The 19453-nt window shown below is 39.1% G+C and overlaps 1 protein-coding gene across 1 annotated transcript in view; it reads right to left on the bottom strand.

Annotated features, from left to right (window-relative positions):
- Window positions 1–19453, bottom strand: part of CPNE8 (copine 8) — a 181491-nt gene that overhangs the window by 53944 nt on the left and 108094 nt on the right. The window contains exons 11-13 of the mRNA XM_084877878.1: window positions 4754–4829; window positions 1381–1434; window positions 9–70 (exon numbers count right to left, since the gene is read on the bottom strand). Of these exons, the coding sequence (XP_084734004.1) occupies window positions 9–70; window positions 1381–1434; window positions 4754–4829 (192 nt within the window). The remainder of the gene's footprint in view (window positions 1–8; window positions 71–1380; window positions 1435–4753; window positions 4830–19453) is intronic.

The raw sequence follows: 19453 nt of genomic DNA, 5'->3' as shown, positions 1-19453 counted from the left end.
TGACTTACCCTCCTTTAATATAGTCAAGGAATGAAACTTCTGTTTCTACCAAGAAAGAGAGTAAGGTTACCTGAAGAAAAAAAAAAATAAAAGTAAATAAAGAAGTAAATAAAGAAAGAGGAAAAAACAGGGCAGGATCACCAGCTAGTACTAATTGTAACCCCAAATGGACTTTTCCCCCTCCTATTAGGGAGAAAATCATTATTTTCTAGCATTTTGAAAATCAAAGATATTCTTTATTAAAATCTGCAGAATTGTTCTTACATTTAAAACTATCAGAAGGAAAGGGGCCAAAAATTTTAAACTAATTTCTATGACCAGTTTACTTCCTTTAAAGAACAGCGTAAGAATTATTTTCAAGGACACTCTCTTCTCATTTTAGATGAAAGAAAAGATGAAAGGGAGCTGAAAAATGGTTAAAACTAAAAAATCAAAATGAATAAGCTTCGTCGTGTCAGAGGAAAAGCATATCTCTGCCATGGTTCTGTAATGAGGCCATCTAATATTTCAGATGTCTTGCTTTATAGAAATATTTAAAAGGAAACTTGGAAGAATGTGGAAGTTGCTTCTCCCAAAGAGAAGTAATCTTAGGGTAAAATCTTCAGTGTATTTTTTATCGAAACAGGATGATTTAGATTTTGCACAATTTTAGGATACTTTCATTTTTGCACCTTCTGCACTGATTTAGTCAAGCATTCCTACAGTTGTAAATGTTAATGGACTATCAACAAGTACTTTCACCAAAACCGGTTTGGCTCAGTGGATAGAGTGTCAGTCTGCAGACTGAAAGGTCCCAGGTTCGATTCCAGTCAGGAGCATGTACATTGGTTGCGGGCACATCCCAGTGGGGGGGGTGCAGGAGGCAGCTGGTAGATGTTTCTCTCTTATCGATGTTTCTAACTCTCTATCCCTCTTTCTTCCTCTCTGTAAAAATCAATAAAATATATTTTTAAAAAAACAAAAAAAAAATACACAAGTACTTTCTTGTGCTATAAAATGCATCATAATAATTAAGGGTAGCATAAGGACTATAGTATTTCTCACTGCCACTTAAACTTTCTCATGTCTGCTTGGTTCTCTCTAGTTTGGTGCCAATGAATGAAGGATTCTTAACAAAACTCCAGCTTCCCTTCCAGGCACTGACTCCCTTGACCTAGAGTAGCCTGCAGAGAGCTGGCTCACTGTCTCCCATGAGATGTTCTCCGTTAGAAACATCCCCACGGCAAGTTTATTTGTCTATTATACTATGTCCCTTCCTATTAACATTCTAAGTGAAACAGCTCAGTATGGAGTTGCTTCGATTCCGATGAAAACTGTTACACATATACATTTTTATTCATTTGTTTGAATCCTTAAAGAATAACATAATACTTGACTTACTGTTCCCGAATTAATGTATTTTTTCTTTTTTACTTTCTTTTTGGGATTCACCACCTTGAAAAGATAAAACAATCACAATGGGTTAGGTTAATACTAAAACTATTTTAAAATGTGTAGGTCAACCTGCTGCCTTTACTTCTTACGCATTTCTTCAGTTATCAATGCTTTTATTATGACTCCTGTACAGTTGTTTAGACAAAATTCTTCCGCCATAGTTACTAGGATTATTCATCTTAAAAAGTTTTATGTTATTAATGTCCTCAATTACTTCATGCATTGATTACTCTTACCCATCTCTAAATATGCATCTCTTAATATGAGAAAGACCTTTAATATTGAAGGTTCTAAATAATAATAAGTGCTTTGTAGAAAAAAGATATATAAGTTGTGACAGAAAAGTATAGTCAAAAGACATAATTTTTCAGTAGGTTAAATACACTATCATAGCAAATCACCCAAATATGTGGATATATAAGGGCTCTATGAACTATATTGCTTTATGCTGGTAATAATTTCAATCGGATTCCCAGGTTGCACAATAATTGGTAAAGGTATACTTTGTGAAAAGAAGACTGAATTTTGGGCTGTTTGTGCCATGAGAATATTACTGCATCCTACAGTGTCAGATATGGGAGGACAGAGAGAACATAAAGATTAGGAAAGCCTGTTCATCTAATAGGATAAATCAATCTAACAGGATAAGTGCCTTAAGAAAGGATCTTTCAGCATGTCCCAATCCAAAATGTAAAAGACACATTTTGATAGGGAAATAAAAATGAAAGAATTTAGAAGTATTATTTGGACTAGAATTTATTCATTTAAACTTAGGGCTCCGATGAAAGGGAATAGACAAATGCAACATTCTAGAAAGAGGAAAAAGGAATTGGCCCAGGTTGGCTGAAATAGAAAGCAAAATCATAAAGATTGAAAAAGTCTGACGGCTTCCTGGCACAGGGAGCCAGCAGGACACATGGCCATCTGCAACTTTGGAGATCCTAAAAGGGCCCTTTACTTGGGCCCAGACCCCTCACAGCTGCAGTCCACCCACAGTCCTGCAGATCCAGGGTAATGATCCTATCTGCAACCCCTTAGATCCCTAAAGGGCCAACACTCACTTCCAGACCCACCAGCCACAGTTGTAAGCAATTTTGCTGTCATAGACCCACAATAAAACACTCATGTGCACCTGAAATATCCTTATATTTGGGTCCAGCCCACCCAGGACACATACTCATCTGTGTCTCCAGAGCCAGATATACAAATCTTAGTGTTGCCTACGGAACTTGAAACAGCCACGGGGTTTAGTTCCAGGCCCTCGTGGATATGGTCCAGGCCCAGCCCAGTAAGGGGGAGCCCTCCCAGGCACCTGTCAGAAGCCACACCTACTTGTGCACCTAGTAACAGGTTAGCTGACTGAAGACCTTGTACCACCCTACTGAGCAGAGCACTAGAGCCAGTCTCTTCCACCTAGGGACCAATCGAGCCCCTGGTCATAAGCACACCAACTGAGGACCCCACTGTAGACCTAGCAATAGCCTCAAAATGAGCTCCAACCCAGTGTGACTCCAATTCTAGAGGGAATGCTATCATCCCACGAATCAGACAAGCTTTACCTGCCAAACTAACCTAGGTTTTTGTTTGCTCAGGCATATTGCTGGGGATGTAGATGGTCAAGTGTTTGTGCAGGTCTCTGCATGGCCAGGGAAGACCCGAGGAAGCTCTAATCCTTAATTACTGGCCAACCACGAATCTGCTGGAAGGGCAGGTGATGGCCAAGGCAGAGTTTCACACTGCTGGGGCACAGAAGGAGTGCACCAATGCATGCAGAGTGGTTGGTCTGTGGAGGGTTATGTGGTGACTGGCAGGAGATGAGTCCGAAGTACCAGGAGCACTGGTACACATGCGTTCCTCCTCAGCTTTGAGGGTAGATAGAGAAAACGGGCTTCTATATAAGTACAGCCTGTCTTATGTTACTTTCATTGTCTGTTTAGAGCCTTACTATTCCTTCCTTGAAAGACTTAGATATAAAAATTGATCCATTACTCCATCTTTGCCCTTGCCTATGAAACTTTCTTGGTTTGAGTTTGCCCCCAACCCAAATATCTCATAGTCCACTAAGTATATACTATTATATATAGCAGTTTTCAAAATACACTAAATATATTTCCTGTGTTTGTCTCACCCATCAGACACTGACATTTTTATTCATCTTCATGTCCCTAGGGCCTCATACAGAGTGAAAATATAGAAGCCATATAATAAATATTTCATTTGTACGTTAATGCCTGAATGAATGCATGGAATACAACTGCTTTAGGCAAGTAAGAAGGTGGGAGGAGGAGATGATTTCTCCACTCTTAACTTAAAAGAGGTCAATTTTAGCATCGACCTGGCAGGGAAATAGTTACCATTATTGATTAAATACTGAGATATTCTCATGTGCTATCCATGTATGTTAAATTTAAAATATAGAGAATGTATAGATAACATAGGTCAAGGATTAACAGTACTAAAACATAGCATATGCTCAACATAGACCTGGCAGTTAGGGCAGAAATCACTAGTGTGTCTGCTTTGGTAATTTAAATTTCTTTAATGATTGAATCATGCCTTGCCATTCCGTTAAGTCTTCATCTAAACCACAGTAAATGTGTGCAAGCACACTAAACCAAGCACAGTTCATTTATAACACCATGCTGACACAACTAAAATGCATATTTTGCTCTATATTTAAGAGAACTTTAAGGAGGAGGTTGGTGGGAAGGCAAAACATGAAGGGTGAAGCTTAACAAAAATAAATAAACTTGCATCCTATTGAAATTTTTAAAAATAACGAAAAGTTACATAGGCAAAAACTTTAAATGTCTCAAATAGGTTTAAAAGAACATGGCACTTGAAGAGAAATAATATCACTTAATTTCAGAAACAAGTCTGTCAATAATTTTAAAGATTCTTATATATACTCTGAGTGGCCAGATTATTATGATCTCTGAACACATAATAATTTGGCCACTCAGTATATATTCTATATAATAAAAGGCTAATATGCAAATTGCCCCCTCAACTAGGAGTCCAACCAGCAGGACAAATTGCCCCCTCAACTAGGAGTCCAACCAGCTGGCAATCTGACCATGTCCCCTCCCGCTAGCCAGGCTGGCCAGACCCCACCCATGCACGAATTCAAGCACCAGACCTTTCGTGTGTGTGTGTGTGTGTGTGTGTGTGTGTGTGTGTGCGCTCATGCGTGTATGTGTGTGTGTGTGTGTGTGTGTTTACTAAGTTAACCTTTGACAACTATCTTTTGCAAAGTCTATACTTTCAAAGCATAAATGTGTTTATTTCCGAGGAAGTAATAAAATAAAATCCCTCTTACCTCATACACATTGAATTGTGACTGCCCTCTAGAAAGTTCCCTGTAGCTTGTTGTAAACTCTCCAATGAAATCATGGCTAAAATTAAGAGAGAAAAGACATTTAGTATTAGTTTTCATATATCTGTCAATTATGTTTAAAGCTTATTAAGAAATGTATAGATTAATCATGAAGAAAAGGCTTGATATTGTTATAAACATATTTTAGCTTATACTTTGAAAGACTGATGCGTAATTTCATTGTTCTTTAACCCCAAATTTTGTGTACTCAAAAATTACATTTTGTTAGCATTCGACTAATATTTAATTTATCCCACCAATATTAATATTTGAATCAGGAATATTTGCTTAACAACTCATATTTCAAAAACATTTCAACTCCTGTGTATCCAAATAATTATGTATTTGGATGAAAGTTTGACACTAAAAAAATGTATTATTACCCATGTCAATAATCACAAATGTAAAAAATCACCTAACTTTCCTATGATCAGTATATAACAGCACACTCTTTTTAAAAGGTTATCCCTTGTTAACATGGATAATAGTCACCAAGCCTTATTTTCCATACATTTAAAAGTATACCATGAATACCAACATGATTATTCTGAGTTTCTTCACCTTTTTAAAGAAATAGCCACTGAGAAAGCAGGCCTTCTACAGATGCCTTCCCAGTTTCAGTGGGAGGGGTAAGGTTGAATAAACAAGTGTTAGCACTAACTATAAAATGCGTATCAGCATGATTACTGAGACTAGCCTATGCACTTTAAGACATGCTACATATTCATCAGTTTAGAGGGAACTGCATTCCACTACTCTTTGCTAATTTAATGGCCAACACTAGGTTGAACACACACTGCTAAGAAACAAGGGTGAAATGTTGGTATCCAGTACATGGTAAAATGCAGTGCCTCAGAGGAAGAAGATGAAGATTGTAGGAGCTAAAGTCCTATAACAAACATAAGGGATCTTGCTGCTATTCTTATCATAAAAATTAAGATTAGTCTATTTGCTTTGCAAATGAAATCTGTTCATTATCATAAAAATGGACATTCCCCCAACCCCAGACCCGGTTTTAATGCTTAGCTGAGCCACTAAAATCTATATACTTTCCACAGACCTAATGACCAATGGCAAGCTACAATAAGTTGTGTCTAGCCAAGCAAAATACAATTTCTAAAAGATGGAATGCGGAAGAAAAACACTGGCTGTCATTTCATTTGATTAGAATTTCTGCAATAGGAAGTGTTTTTCTAAAAAGAATTATTTCCCAGCCAGTGTGGCTCAATGGTTGAGTGCTGACCTATGAAACCCTGGTCATTCCTGGTTAGAGCACATGCCCAGGTTGCCGGCTCATCTCCAGTAGGGGGCGTGCAGGAGGCAGCTAATCTATGACTGTCATCATTAATGGTCAACACTGTTTCTACTGCTCTCTCCCTCTTCCTTCCTCTCTCTGAAACCAATAAAAACATATTTAAAAAAAATTAAAATATAGCTAACTTAGATATCTAGCCTCCAGTTCTACTTCAAAGATCTCTTACATTTACCACAGTATTCTATACATGACACTCCTCTATCCCAGTATCACCTTAACCTCGTCAAGATTTAATTTTCAGAAACAGATCTATACACATGAAAATGGTGAAAGAAAAAGTTAATTGAAGATTGTGATAAATACATTTGCATTTATGAGACCAGACTCCTGGACTCTCACTCTTTCAAGATACAATTATAAATTATAAAATAGTACTTTAGCGTACACATTTTAAAAATATATATATATTTTTATTGATTTCAGAGAGGTAGGGAGAGGGAGATAGAGATAGAAACATCAATGATGAGAGAGAATCTTTGATCGGCTGCCTCCTGCATGCCCCAGGCTGGGGATTGAGCCTGCAACCCGAGCATGTGCCCTTGATTGGAATTGTAACTGGGACCCTCAGTCTGCAGGCCAACACTCTACCCACTGAGAGAAGCCAGCTAGGGCAGTGCAATACATTTCTTATAGATAATTCTCCTTGACCTTCAGAAGTGCAAGTTAATACATGTGACATATTTCTCTGTGGATCTCAGCAACTTGAATAATGGAGATTCTGTTTAGAATCTATCCTCCTCCATTGTTACTCATGTTTTTGATTTCTTAAGTAATAATCACTGAGATAAAGGCTCTATTTATAAGACTTCACCACAACACTTTGATATTGATAAGTATGGACAAGCCTAATATAACCAGAGCTCACCACACGGGTGATAGGAATCTATTCTAGAGGCCTTAAAAATAATGCCTGAATCATTTAAGCCCTTATGGAAATTTTCTGATTTTACAAATCCTAATCCCACTTGGTTAATTGTTTAAATTCAACTCTTATTGTTAACATTAAATTCCTGCCACTTAACACTGATCAAAAACTTGGTAGAGACAAGCAATATTTACTATTCTCAAGTAAACTTAATTAATCAGGTCCCAAGTAATATATCCATCTAGATAAAGTCAGTCCAGTTGTAACTGGCCAACCGAGGGGTCTGGGATGCCTATCAGTACTTCAGCCAATTAAGCAGGACAGGATTAAATCATAGAAGAGTGTTTATTCCAATACTGCCAGCAGCATGGGAGAGCAGCAGGCCATCCACAAAAATCTGCTTTGCCTCTCCCATAAACCAGCTGCTTATATTGGGCAGAAGGACAAAGATGATGTGGAAAAATAGGAATTATAAGCATGGGAAAGTAGGCAAGGTAGAATCATTATAGATTATAAAACATGTGGGCTGGGGGGGATGGGGGGGTGGAGAGTCACAGTGGGAGGTGCCTCCAGGCACCCCAGGACCAGATTACAGGCAATAGGGGCCTGGGTTGTAAAGAGAGGGAGCCTCCAGGACTAGACTGTTTCAGCCACGAGGTTTGTAAATCTTTCCATAATGATAGGCAGTTCTTGGGAAAGGAAGATGGACTGCATTGCATGTCAGTTTCTGTGTTCCAGGATGTTCAACTCAGCCTGGGTGTACAACTCTCCGGCTGTCCCCTACAGACTTTCCCAATAGCTCACCAATATCTTCCCTTGGCTCCAATTTCCCCACATTGTTTAGTGCACCAGGTTTTTCTATTGATTCATATAATATGCTTGTTATATCTTATTATAAACTGCCTTGGATCCTTTTAAGAACAAGAGGACATAAATAAATTAAAAAATGAGTAAAAAAACGCGCCACCCCCATCCTGAATCTTGTTTAAGATGGCTATTTTGAATTTTAAAAAAATGAATTTGCATATCAAACAAATGCAATGCTATTCTTGTGTTATAGAGGAGAAAATGAATTAAGTGAGTCACAAATTGCTTTTCAGCCTCTGAGACATTTCTGTGAGATTAAAAATGAATGATCAAGAGGTGAGAATATGTTCAAAGTTCATGAACATAAAGCAGTAAGTAGCACAATAAAATAGTCAATCTTTGAAGTAAGGTGCCTTGTCTCCAGGATAAATCAGAGAATTTGGGTGGATAAGTGGAGAGATGTTTATGTCAATTTTATTATAGATTTCTCAAAATATTGGACATTTCTATAGTTTTCTTTGTTACCTGTCCTATTTAAAAAACTGTATATTAAATTATAGATTAGTACTTTAAAAAAGTATTAAATGCAGTTTTCACTGACTTATAATTATCTTTTTCCCTATCATCAATTATTCCTAAATTTTATTAAGATTAAAGGGAGAAAAATTAAATTTGCTACAATATTATATGTTTATGATTTTCTACGGTATAACATTGAAACAACTTTCACTATACAGAGAAATATGACAAAAAGATTTTCATAATAAATCACAATTTTCTTGTGATTCAATAATACTGTTTTGCTATTTCCTATTAACTTAATTGAAACTAAAATAATTTTTCTGTATTATAAGCCTCTCTGACTACATTTATAGATAGAGTTTACTCCCTGATCTGATTTACATCTGATTACTCAATTTTTCTCTCAAAAAACTCTTTAAATCTTCTACTTAACTGACCCTTCCAGATTTATCTGGATTTCAGGGCTTCTCCACACTCATCCCAGACTCTGGACAAAATGGGACTGGCCACATTCCCAGACACCCTGAACTTTCTCCATTTCACAATTTTACTAATGATATTTCAATATAAAATGTAGTCTCTAATAGAGCAGACAGATAACTGAAACTATTGTACATATAATAAGGCTAACCCTTATTGAGTGATTACTATGTGTTCAAAACTGTGTTAATTCATTTACATAAATACATCATGAGCACAACTACGTGTAATAATACATAGAGGTTGTTACCCTGATGGTACAGATGAAGAAACTAGGTCTTGGGGAAGTTAAGTGTCTTCTCTAAAACAACTCCTAAGCGGTGGAGTTACAACCCAAACTCCAACTCTGTCTGAATCCAAGGAGCAAGCTGTTAGCCACACGTTTTAGGCTTCATCTATTCCAAATTCTAACTTGTGTTGTAGTAGTTTGAGAGTAAGTTTTGTATTTCCCTGGCAAACTTGACACTTCTTGAAGAAAGCTAACTTTTGCATTTCTGAACACCCTCCACCCTAACACATGCAAACAGTTTTAAGCACAATGTTTGTGGAAGTGATATCAGTAAAGGCAAAGAATTCTAAAGTAAAATGTCAATTTCAAGCCTTTTGATATGTTTTAAGTCCCTGGCGGAAGCACCCCTCCCCTGGCCTGAAGCACTGCCTGGATTAAACCTAAATGTGCACTATTTTTGCCCATAGGTAAATTGACAGAAAGCAGATTTGCAGAAAGAGCCAGCGTGTGGTGGGTCCTCTCCCATACAGCTCTGCCTGAACCCAGGTGGGCATGGCTTACCATCCTGCACCTTGCTCTTAACGCTGTGTGGAAAGTGTTGTGGCTTGTGAACATATTGGACCTAATGTTAATTTTTCAAAAATTATACATCCCCCAGAGACTGTAAAATTAGATAAACTTTTTTAAAGGAACATATTCGTTGGGAGATTTCTTTTATTCCCGGTTAACACTGTCAGTAGTCAGGCTGAGAAAGATGTATTTAAATTAAAGGAATTATTTAAACATACCAGAGCCAGAAGGTATTAATAAATCTGACAGCCAGAATAAAACATGATAAAGAAGATTTTTTTTTAAATATAAAAGAACCGATATAATCCAATAATACTGCAAATGTATGACTGAACCTCACTGAAGAGGGTGGAGAGAAAAGGTACTGACCTAAGTGACTTTGAAAATTGGAGTCTATAAGACTGAAGGCAAAAGTGCTGTTCTTTGGTTGGTAAAGTTGTGTCCCAAAGGACAATATGGATAGGATACATGTTAACAATTCTGAATTTGCTATTAATGTACACTGGAATAGCACAATTGCCCATAGGTAAATTGACAGAAAGCAGATTTGCAGAAAGAGCCAGCAAATCTGGCAGGTAGTTGGAACAGATTTCTCACTGATGGAGAGTTTACAGATAAGCAAGGGAAGGAAGCTAGATGTGTTGATAGATAAGAAGCACTAATATGAATCATATTTAGCTTAATATAAAAACGGACATTTATACTATCTGTATGATATTTATATATATATACTAGAGGTCTGGTGCATGAAAATTCATGCACTGAAGTAGGGGATCCCTCAGCTTGGCCTGCCCCCTATCACGGTCCAGGAGCCCTCAGGGTTGGGAGGAGACCCAGAGATCAGGGGAAGGCAACGCCCAATCACACCTCTGCTGCTGCCACTGCTGGCAGCGCAAGCCTCGGCCAGCCCTGGTTACCTGAGCCTCCAGCAGCGCTGGAAGGCTGGGCAGCCACCATCCAAGGCTTGCCTGCACCTCAGACCAGCCCCAGGCCAGTGGGCAGCCAACATCTGAGACTTGCATGCACCTTGAGCCATCCTTGGGCAGCTGGGCAGCTGCCATCCTGGGTGGCTGGGCAGTCACTATCTGAGGCTTGCCTGCACCTCAGGCAGGCCCTGGTGGCTGGGGGGCTGAGGGAACTGGGGGACTCTGGAGGCAGGCACACAGAGATGCCAGGCCCACCTGGTGACGGCCTGGTCTTGCCACGTGCCTGCCGCCCTGGTGGGACTACGGGGGGTGCCGCCATCTTGTGGCTGTGGGCTCTGCCATCTTTGGGGGCAGCGCAGTCAATTAGCATATCCCCTCCTTATTGGCTGTGGGTGCCACCATAATTGAGGTTGGGTTTCTCAATTAGCATATTCCCTCCTTATTGGCTGTGGGTGCTGCCATGTTTGCAACTGTGTGAGGATCAATTAGCATATTCCCTCTTTAATAGATAGGACTATAGATTCTTTTTCTAAAAAAATATATTTTATAGATTTTTTACAGAGAGGAAGGGAGAGGGATAGAGAGTTAGAAATATCGATGAGAGAGAAATATTGATCAGCTGCCTCTGGCACACCGCCAACTGGGAATGTGCCCGCAACCAAGGTACATGCCCTTGACTGGAATCGAACCTGGGACCTTTCAGTCCGCAGGCCAACACTCTATCCACTGAGCCAAACCTGTTTTGGTATATAGACTCTTTATAGATACATATAGGGTGTCCCAAAAAATGTATATATACTTTACCAGCTAATAGCTCAATTTTAAAAATGAAATGTATTTTAATAAATACTGCCTTTATAATTGTTCAAAATGATAGTATAACTCTAGCTGGTTTGGATCAATTGATTAGAGCATCGGCCTATGGACTGAAGGGTCCTGAGTTCTATTCCAGTCAAGGGCACATGCCTGAGTTGTGGGCTTGTTCTCCAGTAAAGGGCGTGCAGGCGGCAACCAATCAATGATTCTCGCTCATTGATGTTTCTCTCTCTCTCTCCCTCTCCCTTCCTCTCTGAAATCTATCTATCTATCTATCTATCATCTATCTATCATATATATATATATATATATATATATATATATATATATATATATATATACATACATACAGTGGTGCCTCACACAACGAACTTAATTCGTTCCAGGAGCAAGTTTGTTATGCGAAAAGTTCGTTATGTGAAACGTGTTTTCCCATAACAATACATGTTAAAAAAAATAATTCGTTCTGTAGCATAAAATATGCTAAGATGACATAAAAAAAGATAAATTTTTTGTTATTATTTTTATTTAGATACATCTAAAAACATAATTTTTTTTTTAAAAAAACACACATTTTTTTAATTTTAAGACAGACTAAGTAGAGTCTACCGAATCTTGCACATCTTCATCCATTTTCTGCTTTTTGGCCGATGGTTTCATGAAAAACCTGTCCAAAGTCGTTTGTTTTTCTCTTTTCTCCAACATCTGCCGGAAATAACGGACAAGAGTATCGGAGTAAAGATCGTTGATCCTGTTTGCTTCAGCTGAATCCGGATAGTGGGCATTGGTAAACTCCTGAACTGCTTTCCATTTGACCAGGATGTTCTTGATGTCAGCAGTTGGGATTGGTTGATTGTTTGATTGTTGCTCCTCGTTATCAGATGACGCTTCCCTTTGAGCATTGTCCTGTTGCTGGACCAGAAGTGCTTGGAGCTCTTCAGTTGTCAGCTCTTCTTCGTGTTCCTCAATAAGCTCCTCTACATCCTCTTCCTCTACCTCTAATTCCAACCTTTGGGCCACTGTGATGATGTCCTTCACCACTTCTGTGTCATCAACTACTGCTTCTTCCTGGGTCCACGAAGGCACAAGCATCTTCCAAGCAGAAATGAGGGTCCTTTGTGACACTTCTTCCCAGGCCTTCTGTATAAGTCATATTGCCATAAGGACATCAAATTTCTCCTTCCAAAACTTTCGGACAGTCATATTGTCTCCACCAAACTCGCATTCTTCAAACACCTTATTAAAGAGGGCTCTAGTGTAGAGTTTTTTAAAGTTTGCAATAACTTGCTGATCCATTGGCTGAAGAATGGATGTGGTGTTTGGTGGCAAATACTGCACCTTGATAAAAGGATAATTTTCCTGCAATATTTCCTCTAGGTCTTTTGGGTGAGAAGGGGCATTGTCAAGTATCAGAAGGGCTTTGAGCGGCAGTTCTTTTTCCAGCAAGAATTTCTTCACGGCAGGAGCAAAGGTTTCCAGAATCCATTCGTTGAAGATAACGGGTCACCCAGGCTTTTTGATTGGACTTCCAATGGACGGGCAGTTTGGACTTAATAACGTTATTTTTCTTGAAAATTCTTGGATTTTCAGAGTGATAAACCAAAAGAGGTTTGATCTTGAGGTCTCCGCTGGCATTAGATGAAAACATAAGGGTAAGTCTATCCTTCATGGCTTTGTGTCCTGGCAATTTCTTCTCCTCTTTTGTAATGAAGGTTCTGCTCGGCATTCTTTTCCAGAAAAGACCCGTTTCATCGGCATTGAACACTTGTTGTGGGCAGTATCCTTCATCCTTAATACATTTTTGAAAGTTAATAGAGAACTTTTCTGCTTCTTTCTTGTCAGCACTGCCAGCCTCACCATGCATAGTAACGCTGTGGATTCCACACCTTTTCTTAAATCTAAAAAACCACCCCCTGCTGGCTTTGAATTCTTCTTCATTATCTTGATTGCTGCTATTTCCAGGCACGTTTTTCTTTAGATCGTCATAAATTCTCTTGGCTTTGTGACAGATAATATCTTGGGTTGTTACGTCACCTTTCACCTGCCTGTCCTTAATCCAAATCGCTAATAGCCTCTCCATTTCCTCGTGGATTGAAGACCTATGTTTTTCATGAAATAGTTTTGATACTCCTTTGGCTACTTTGGCTGATTTGATTGCATCCTTATTTGTCAAAATGGTGAAAATGGTGGTCTTGCTGAGGCCAAACTCTTTGACGAGGTCACACTGTTTTACCCCACATTCACTCCTTCTAATTATTTCCTGTTTCATTTCAACAGAAATCACCTTCCTGCTTTTTTTAGAAGCCATGATATAAAAAAAATATTGAGTTTAACTTAAAAGGACGACTGCCGTGATACGTGCGTGATTTAATTCGTAATGAAGAACGATTGCCGCGATACGTGCTTAAGTTAAGCGCAGTGACTAACGACTGCCTGCAGTGCCTGCGCGGAAGGATGCAATACATCGGCAGCGATCGTGGAAGCTCGGGCGACTTCGTTGTGTGAAACGAAGTTCGTTGTATGAATCATGAAATGAAGTTCGTTGTGTGCAGCATTCGCTGTGTGAGGCGTTCTTTATGCGAGGCACCACTGTGTGTGTATATATATATATATATATTTTTTTTTTTTTTAAGTGTGTGTATATATTTTTTGGGACACATAGAATGCATTGCATAAACAACCTTCCCTTTAAAAATAAAACACACAAAAAAGCAGCATTTTAGGTTTCCAGTTCTGTTTCTGATTTTCTAAATTTCAATTTATAAACAACTTTTAGAGAAAGTAGGGAGACTGGGATGCACTTTTGTACTGCTCCTCTCATGAACAGAATTGAAATCTTATATTCTCACCTGTTACATGGCTGCCATATCATATCACAAAGCTGGCACCAGTTAAAGGAAGCAAGACATTGAAATAAAATTTTCTTTTTAATGTTTCATAGAACACGGGGATTTGTGTGTTCCCATACCCCAAGGGGTGTAAAGATTGAATGTAATATTTCAATCATACCCAAAAGAACATGAGTTAATATGTCACAGATACTTAATCCACTATTCAGAAATAGTAATGCAAATGTTTAAATATTTATGCTTTGTAGGCAAAACATGGCACCTTGAATTATGGTATTGTGCTCTCTTATACCACTGACTTATAATTTATTTCAGATTAGGAAACCAGAAAATCACTGTATTCAACAGGGGAGCACAAGCAAAAGTCTTTATACTCACAATCCTTTCATTTTTATTTACACACAAGCACAAGCCTTATTTGCCTCCTGAATAAAATTAAAATATGCATCAAGTCAATGATTAAGGAAAAGATTAATGCTGTGTCTTTAATTGATTGATCTGATTATAATTTCCCATCATGTGTAAAATTAAAAGGCTCCTGTGAGAAGAGTGATTCTACAGTAATATCCTGTGATTCCCAGACATAATGAGTACCTTCAATATAAACTTTCCACTTCAACCATAATGCAAGTTGTATGTTGGTTTTCAACCAACAATGTCTTTTAATGCTTGTTTTGATCACATGGATAAGGTCAGAGAGGAATCAAGTTATTTGGAATGCTTTTTACTCATTTAGTGCTCTTCTTTCCACTATCACTATCCCCAGGCTACTGAAGCAGAAAATCAGGTTCAGACAAAAGCTTAGACCTGTCACAGTGAATTTCAGAGTTAGGAAGGGAGCTCAGGAGCCATGAATGACTTGACAGAGGAATCTATCCTGTTCTGCCTGGTGGTAGCTTGGAAGTGTGCAGGATAAGCCAGACACAGGGAGAAGAGTTCATTATCTCCTACTTCCAACCCCTGTGGCCCAATCCAACTCTTGTCTCTTCAGAGATACATTCCCTCTTTTATTTTCTCACTAGTCTAAACAATGAAATAGCATTGGGTGACATTTTCAAACCATATATTGTCACCAACTACCCCTGGATATGAAACACTGACGAGGACACATCACCTCTCTGGTATCCTCACCAATAATGCCTAATCAAATCTAATCATAGGAAAAATAAGGCAAACAAAAATTGAAAGGCATTAGCCAAAGTAACTGGCCGATACTCTTCAAAAGTGTGGAAGCCCTGAAAGAAAAGGAAAGACTGAAGCACTGTCACAGACTGGAGGATAATATAAAGATATAATGACTTTTTCCTATTAGGACTTTTTTCAAAATTAGATTTTTCAGACATTTGAGGTGATTGTGCAGTTCTCGGTAAAATGTTATCCAAGTGAATTATTTATAAGTTGCAAGAAACTGCAAACTTGGGTGAACAAATCTTGATGTCATTTCCTAGAGGGTTGTTTAGTTGACACTGGGCTCTCTTTGACTCAATTGCCAATTCACCTCCAAAGGCAGTCAGGCTGCTGAAGAGAGGCAAAGCATGGGAAGGAGAGATCTAGGTAAGATGTCTCTCTGAGCCCCTGGTGCCTCCCCCAGTCATTAGATGGGTGATAAGAGGTTAGGCAGTGGCAAAAGAAGGTTGAAGAGATTTTCTAAATTTATATTTGGTAATAATAATATATCCATATTGGCTATAAAATTGGCTGGTGAGATTTAAAATATATGTACAATTAAAATATCTGACAATATCAATATAGTAGTTGGGAATTTGGCAAATGCATTATCTGGGGCAGGGGTAGAGTATACAATTGTCTTTACCAGAAGAATGCCACATAATTTATGTAGATACTAGAGGCCTGGTGCATGAAGATTTGTGTAAAAATGGGCCTTCCTTCTCCTGGCTGCCAGCACTGCCTTTGCTCCAGCTGGAGCTGCCATTCTGCCTTCTCTTGGCCCGGAGCCACCTTTCTGCCTTCCCATGCTACCCAGAGGTCCAGAGCGGCTGGGGCAGTGCTGTATGCCTGAGTCGTTGCCATGGTGACAACACAAGTACCCCCCACCCTGGCCGTTCGGCATCTGTGTATTCAAATTAACCCACCATATTTGCTGGGTTAATTTGTATACTCGCTCCTGATTGGCTGGTGGGTGTCATGAAGGTGCGGTCAATTTGCATCTTTCTTTTTTATTAGTGTAGATCCTGCCCTTAAAGTGGAGTCTAACTCCCACTCCTTAGTGTAGCCTGTGCACAGTAACTTCTTTCCAAGGAGTATAGGTTAGAAAGGGGGTAAAAGAGTAGCTTTATAGCAGAGAAACCTGGCAACTACTACTTCAGTCAAATGATCAAGGTTAACATCAACAGTGGCAACTCATGCTGCTAGTGTGATATGACATGATAACAATGACACTTTACCTCTGTGGTGGTGCCAGACTCAGGAGGTGGCAAAGGCTGAGTTGTATAGTTCTAAGTCAAGGACCACTTTTCCCTTGCACACTGGCACCACCATTCCTATGCAGAGCCCTCCTTCCACATGGCTAAATCTTTGTCTTTGTTAGCCTGGTGAACTCTTCTGTCCTCACCCTGAAAATTCCCTGAGACCCCACACTACCACAAAGGTATACAAGCCCCTAGCAGGTGGGGCTGGTGTTGGTATATCCTGACACTTTCAATGAACCGAGAACTGGTGCTGAGTTTGAATCTGTATCAACCTGGTGAATACCACTGGTGCTTAACCAGTGACTCACTAAGAAGCCACCTCCCCCTAATAGAGTATCGATACCATCAGAGCCTCTTTCTGTGACTGGGATAACAGGCAGTCAGCAGACAGAGGTCGATATCAGGCTGTCGTGGGCCTTTTGTTGGCCTGTCCCTGGGCTTGGGGCTGGTAAAAGCAAGATTTGGTATGCAGCTTAGCCCCTCCCATGTGTACCCAGACCCAGCAGAGGCAACCACAAACTGTGAATCACTTTATAGCCTGAAACAGTTAACCAGGGCTCTTTACAGGCAGTGCCTGACATCCACCTGCACTGGAATTCCTCCCAAGAGTCCTGGAACAACAAACCCAGTGGATGACTTCATACCACATCAGAGCACGACCCAATTATCTCCACAAACAGCACACTCAAAGGGAGATCTCAGCAGGCACCAGATCATGCTGGGTGAATTCAGCTTCATAGATTCAGCTCCCACACACCACCTCATATACTGTGGTCTGAGTCAATCCTCATAGCCAGCCTGAGAGTTACCACCACCCACAGATAGGCTAACAGCAGTCAAAATTCAACTATAACAGGAGAACTCACAAAACCCACACAACAGACATTCCTAGAGCACCTAGTGCAGATGATCAGAGAGACTGCACCATCAAGTCCCATAAGATACCTACTACATAAGGCCACCATACCCAGACTGGAAGACATAGCTGGTTTACCTAATACACAGAAACACACACAGAGAGGCAGCCAAAATGAGGAGACAAAGAAACAAGCCACAAATGAAAGAATAGAAGAAATCCCCAGAAAAAGATCTAAATGAACCAGGAGGTCACCGTTCTATTCTCAGTCAGACCCCACGAGTGTGTAAGAGGCAGCCAATCAATGATTTTCTCTCATTATTGATGTTTCTCTCTCTCCCTGTCCCTTCATCTCTAAAATCAATAAGAATATGTATATTTTTAAAATTTAGAAACATCTGTCTATTCTCACATTGATGTGTAGCCTCTGTTCAGAATCTCTGTGTGCCCTCCTTCTACTCCAAGGACGTTTTCCTGGATTCTCCAGGCCACCCCACAACATAGCAATTAAAAGGTTACCTTGGCGAAGGAAAGGGCTTCCAGTACCCTACCTCTCATCTACTTTGATGGTTGCTAAAAATTTTGAATATCACCCCTGATATTCTCAGAGTGAAATAAAATTTGTAAGAGGAAAGGCAGATTTAGTGCTGAAATTGATGATTAATTCCAAATTGGAAATAATTAGACTCAGCCTCCTTTTTATAAAATAAGAAGCTAACTGTAAAGGTCCTATCCATCACTGAGGACTCTAATATTATAGCAAAATTAGAATTTAATTTACATTCCAATTTGACTGATGACATTCTAATGGAATCAAATAAATAGTAAGGTGGTCAAAAATCAAAATGTATACTATTTGTTGACTTGAATTAGATAGTTCCACTGTGGAGTTGGTGAAAGCCATCAGTATTTAAATATGGAATAAAGCAGAAAATGTAATCCGTATGACAGATATATGATCTTAATATAAAATCTAAGATGTGTGCGAATGGTTGAAAAAAAAAGAGACAAAAATGACAGCTGAATTAATTACTCATTGCCTGAAATTTCACTAGAGAAATTAAAGCTCTCTTATTATTCAAGATAATTTCATAGTTTCAAATAAAGGGTGGAAAGGAGGAGATCTAAAAGCACTGATGGAGGATTGAGTGTTCATTAGAGAGATGACAGTTATTTCAAATACTCTCTTCTATAGCATTGAAATAACACAGCAAGAAGCTACTACGTTAAAGGCCCTGCAATCTGCTCAGTGAGAAATAACAAAACAAAACACGGTCCTTAACCTCAGCAGTTTACAGTTTCATATGAGAGATAAAGCAGAAACAAATCATTTCAACCTAAGTTATAATGTGCTAGACATGCTAATAAACATTCCTAAATGGTAAGCACAACACACAGGAGAATGGAATTAACTGAATTTAGATACATAAGGAAAGCTTTCTGACAATTGATAGCATTCAATTGGGCCTGAACAGAAAACCAACGGGCAAAAATGAACACAGAATAGCTTTCAAAGTGTCAAGGTTACCTAAGCAAGTTTTTGATGCTAGAAAAACACATGCCAATCCTGAAACATCCCCAAACATATCCTGCAAATATCTTTTAGTAAAGGGTCAGTGTTCATATAATTTTCTTCGTCTTGAAAATTAGAACAAGCTTTTTAACCCCTTCAAATATAGATCTGATAGAATCCAAAACCACTCCAGTTGAGTGGAAGAATATAACAAAACATATTAAGAAAAATTAAAAATATTATTATATGAAGATTGGAGTTTTTCATTAAGTCATATCACCTGGCAAACACTTTATACAGGGGTCTTCAAACTACAGCCCGCGGGCCACATGCAGCCCCCAGGGGAGTCTGATCCTGCCCGCCAGGTTTTTTGGGCAGTGAGTGCAGCCGAGGTGTTACAGTAGGAATTAGTAGTTCATATAGTCCGGCCCTCCAGCTCTCTGAGGGACCGTGATCTGGCCCCCAC

The sequence above is a fragment of the Pipistrellus hanaki genome, assembly GCF_964339955.1.
Source record: "Pipistrellus hanaki genome assembly, chromosome: 3".
In the NCBI taxonomy this organism is placed as follows: Eukaryota; Metazoa; Chordata; class Mammalia; order Chiroptera; family Vespertilionidae; genus Pipistrellus; species Pipistrellus hanaki.
The sequence above is the reverse complement of the archived record's forward strand: the minus strand, read 5'-3'. Positions and strand labels throughout refer to the sequence as shown.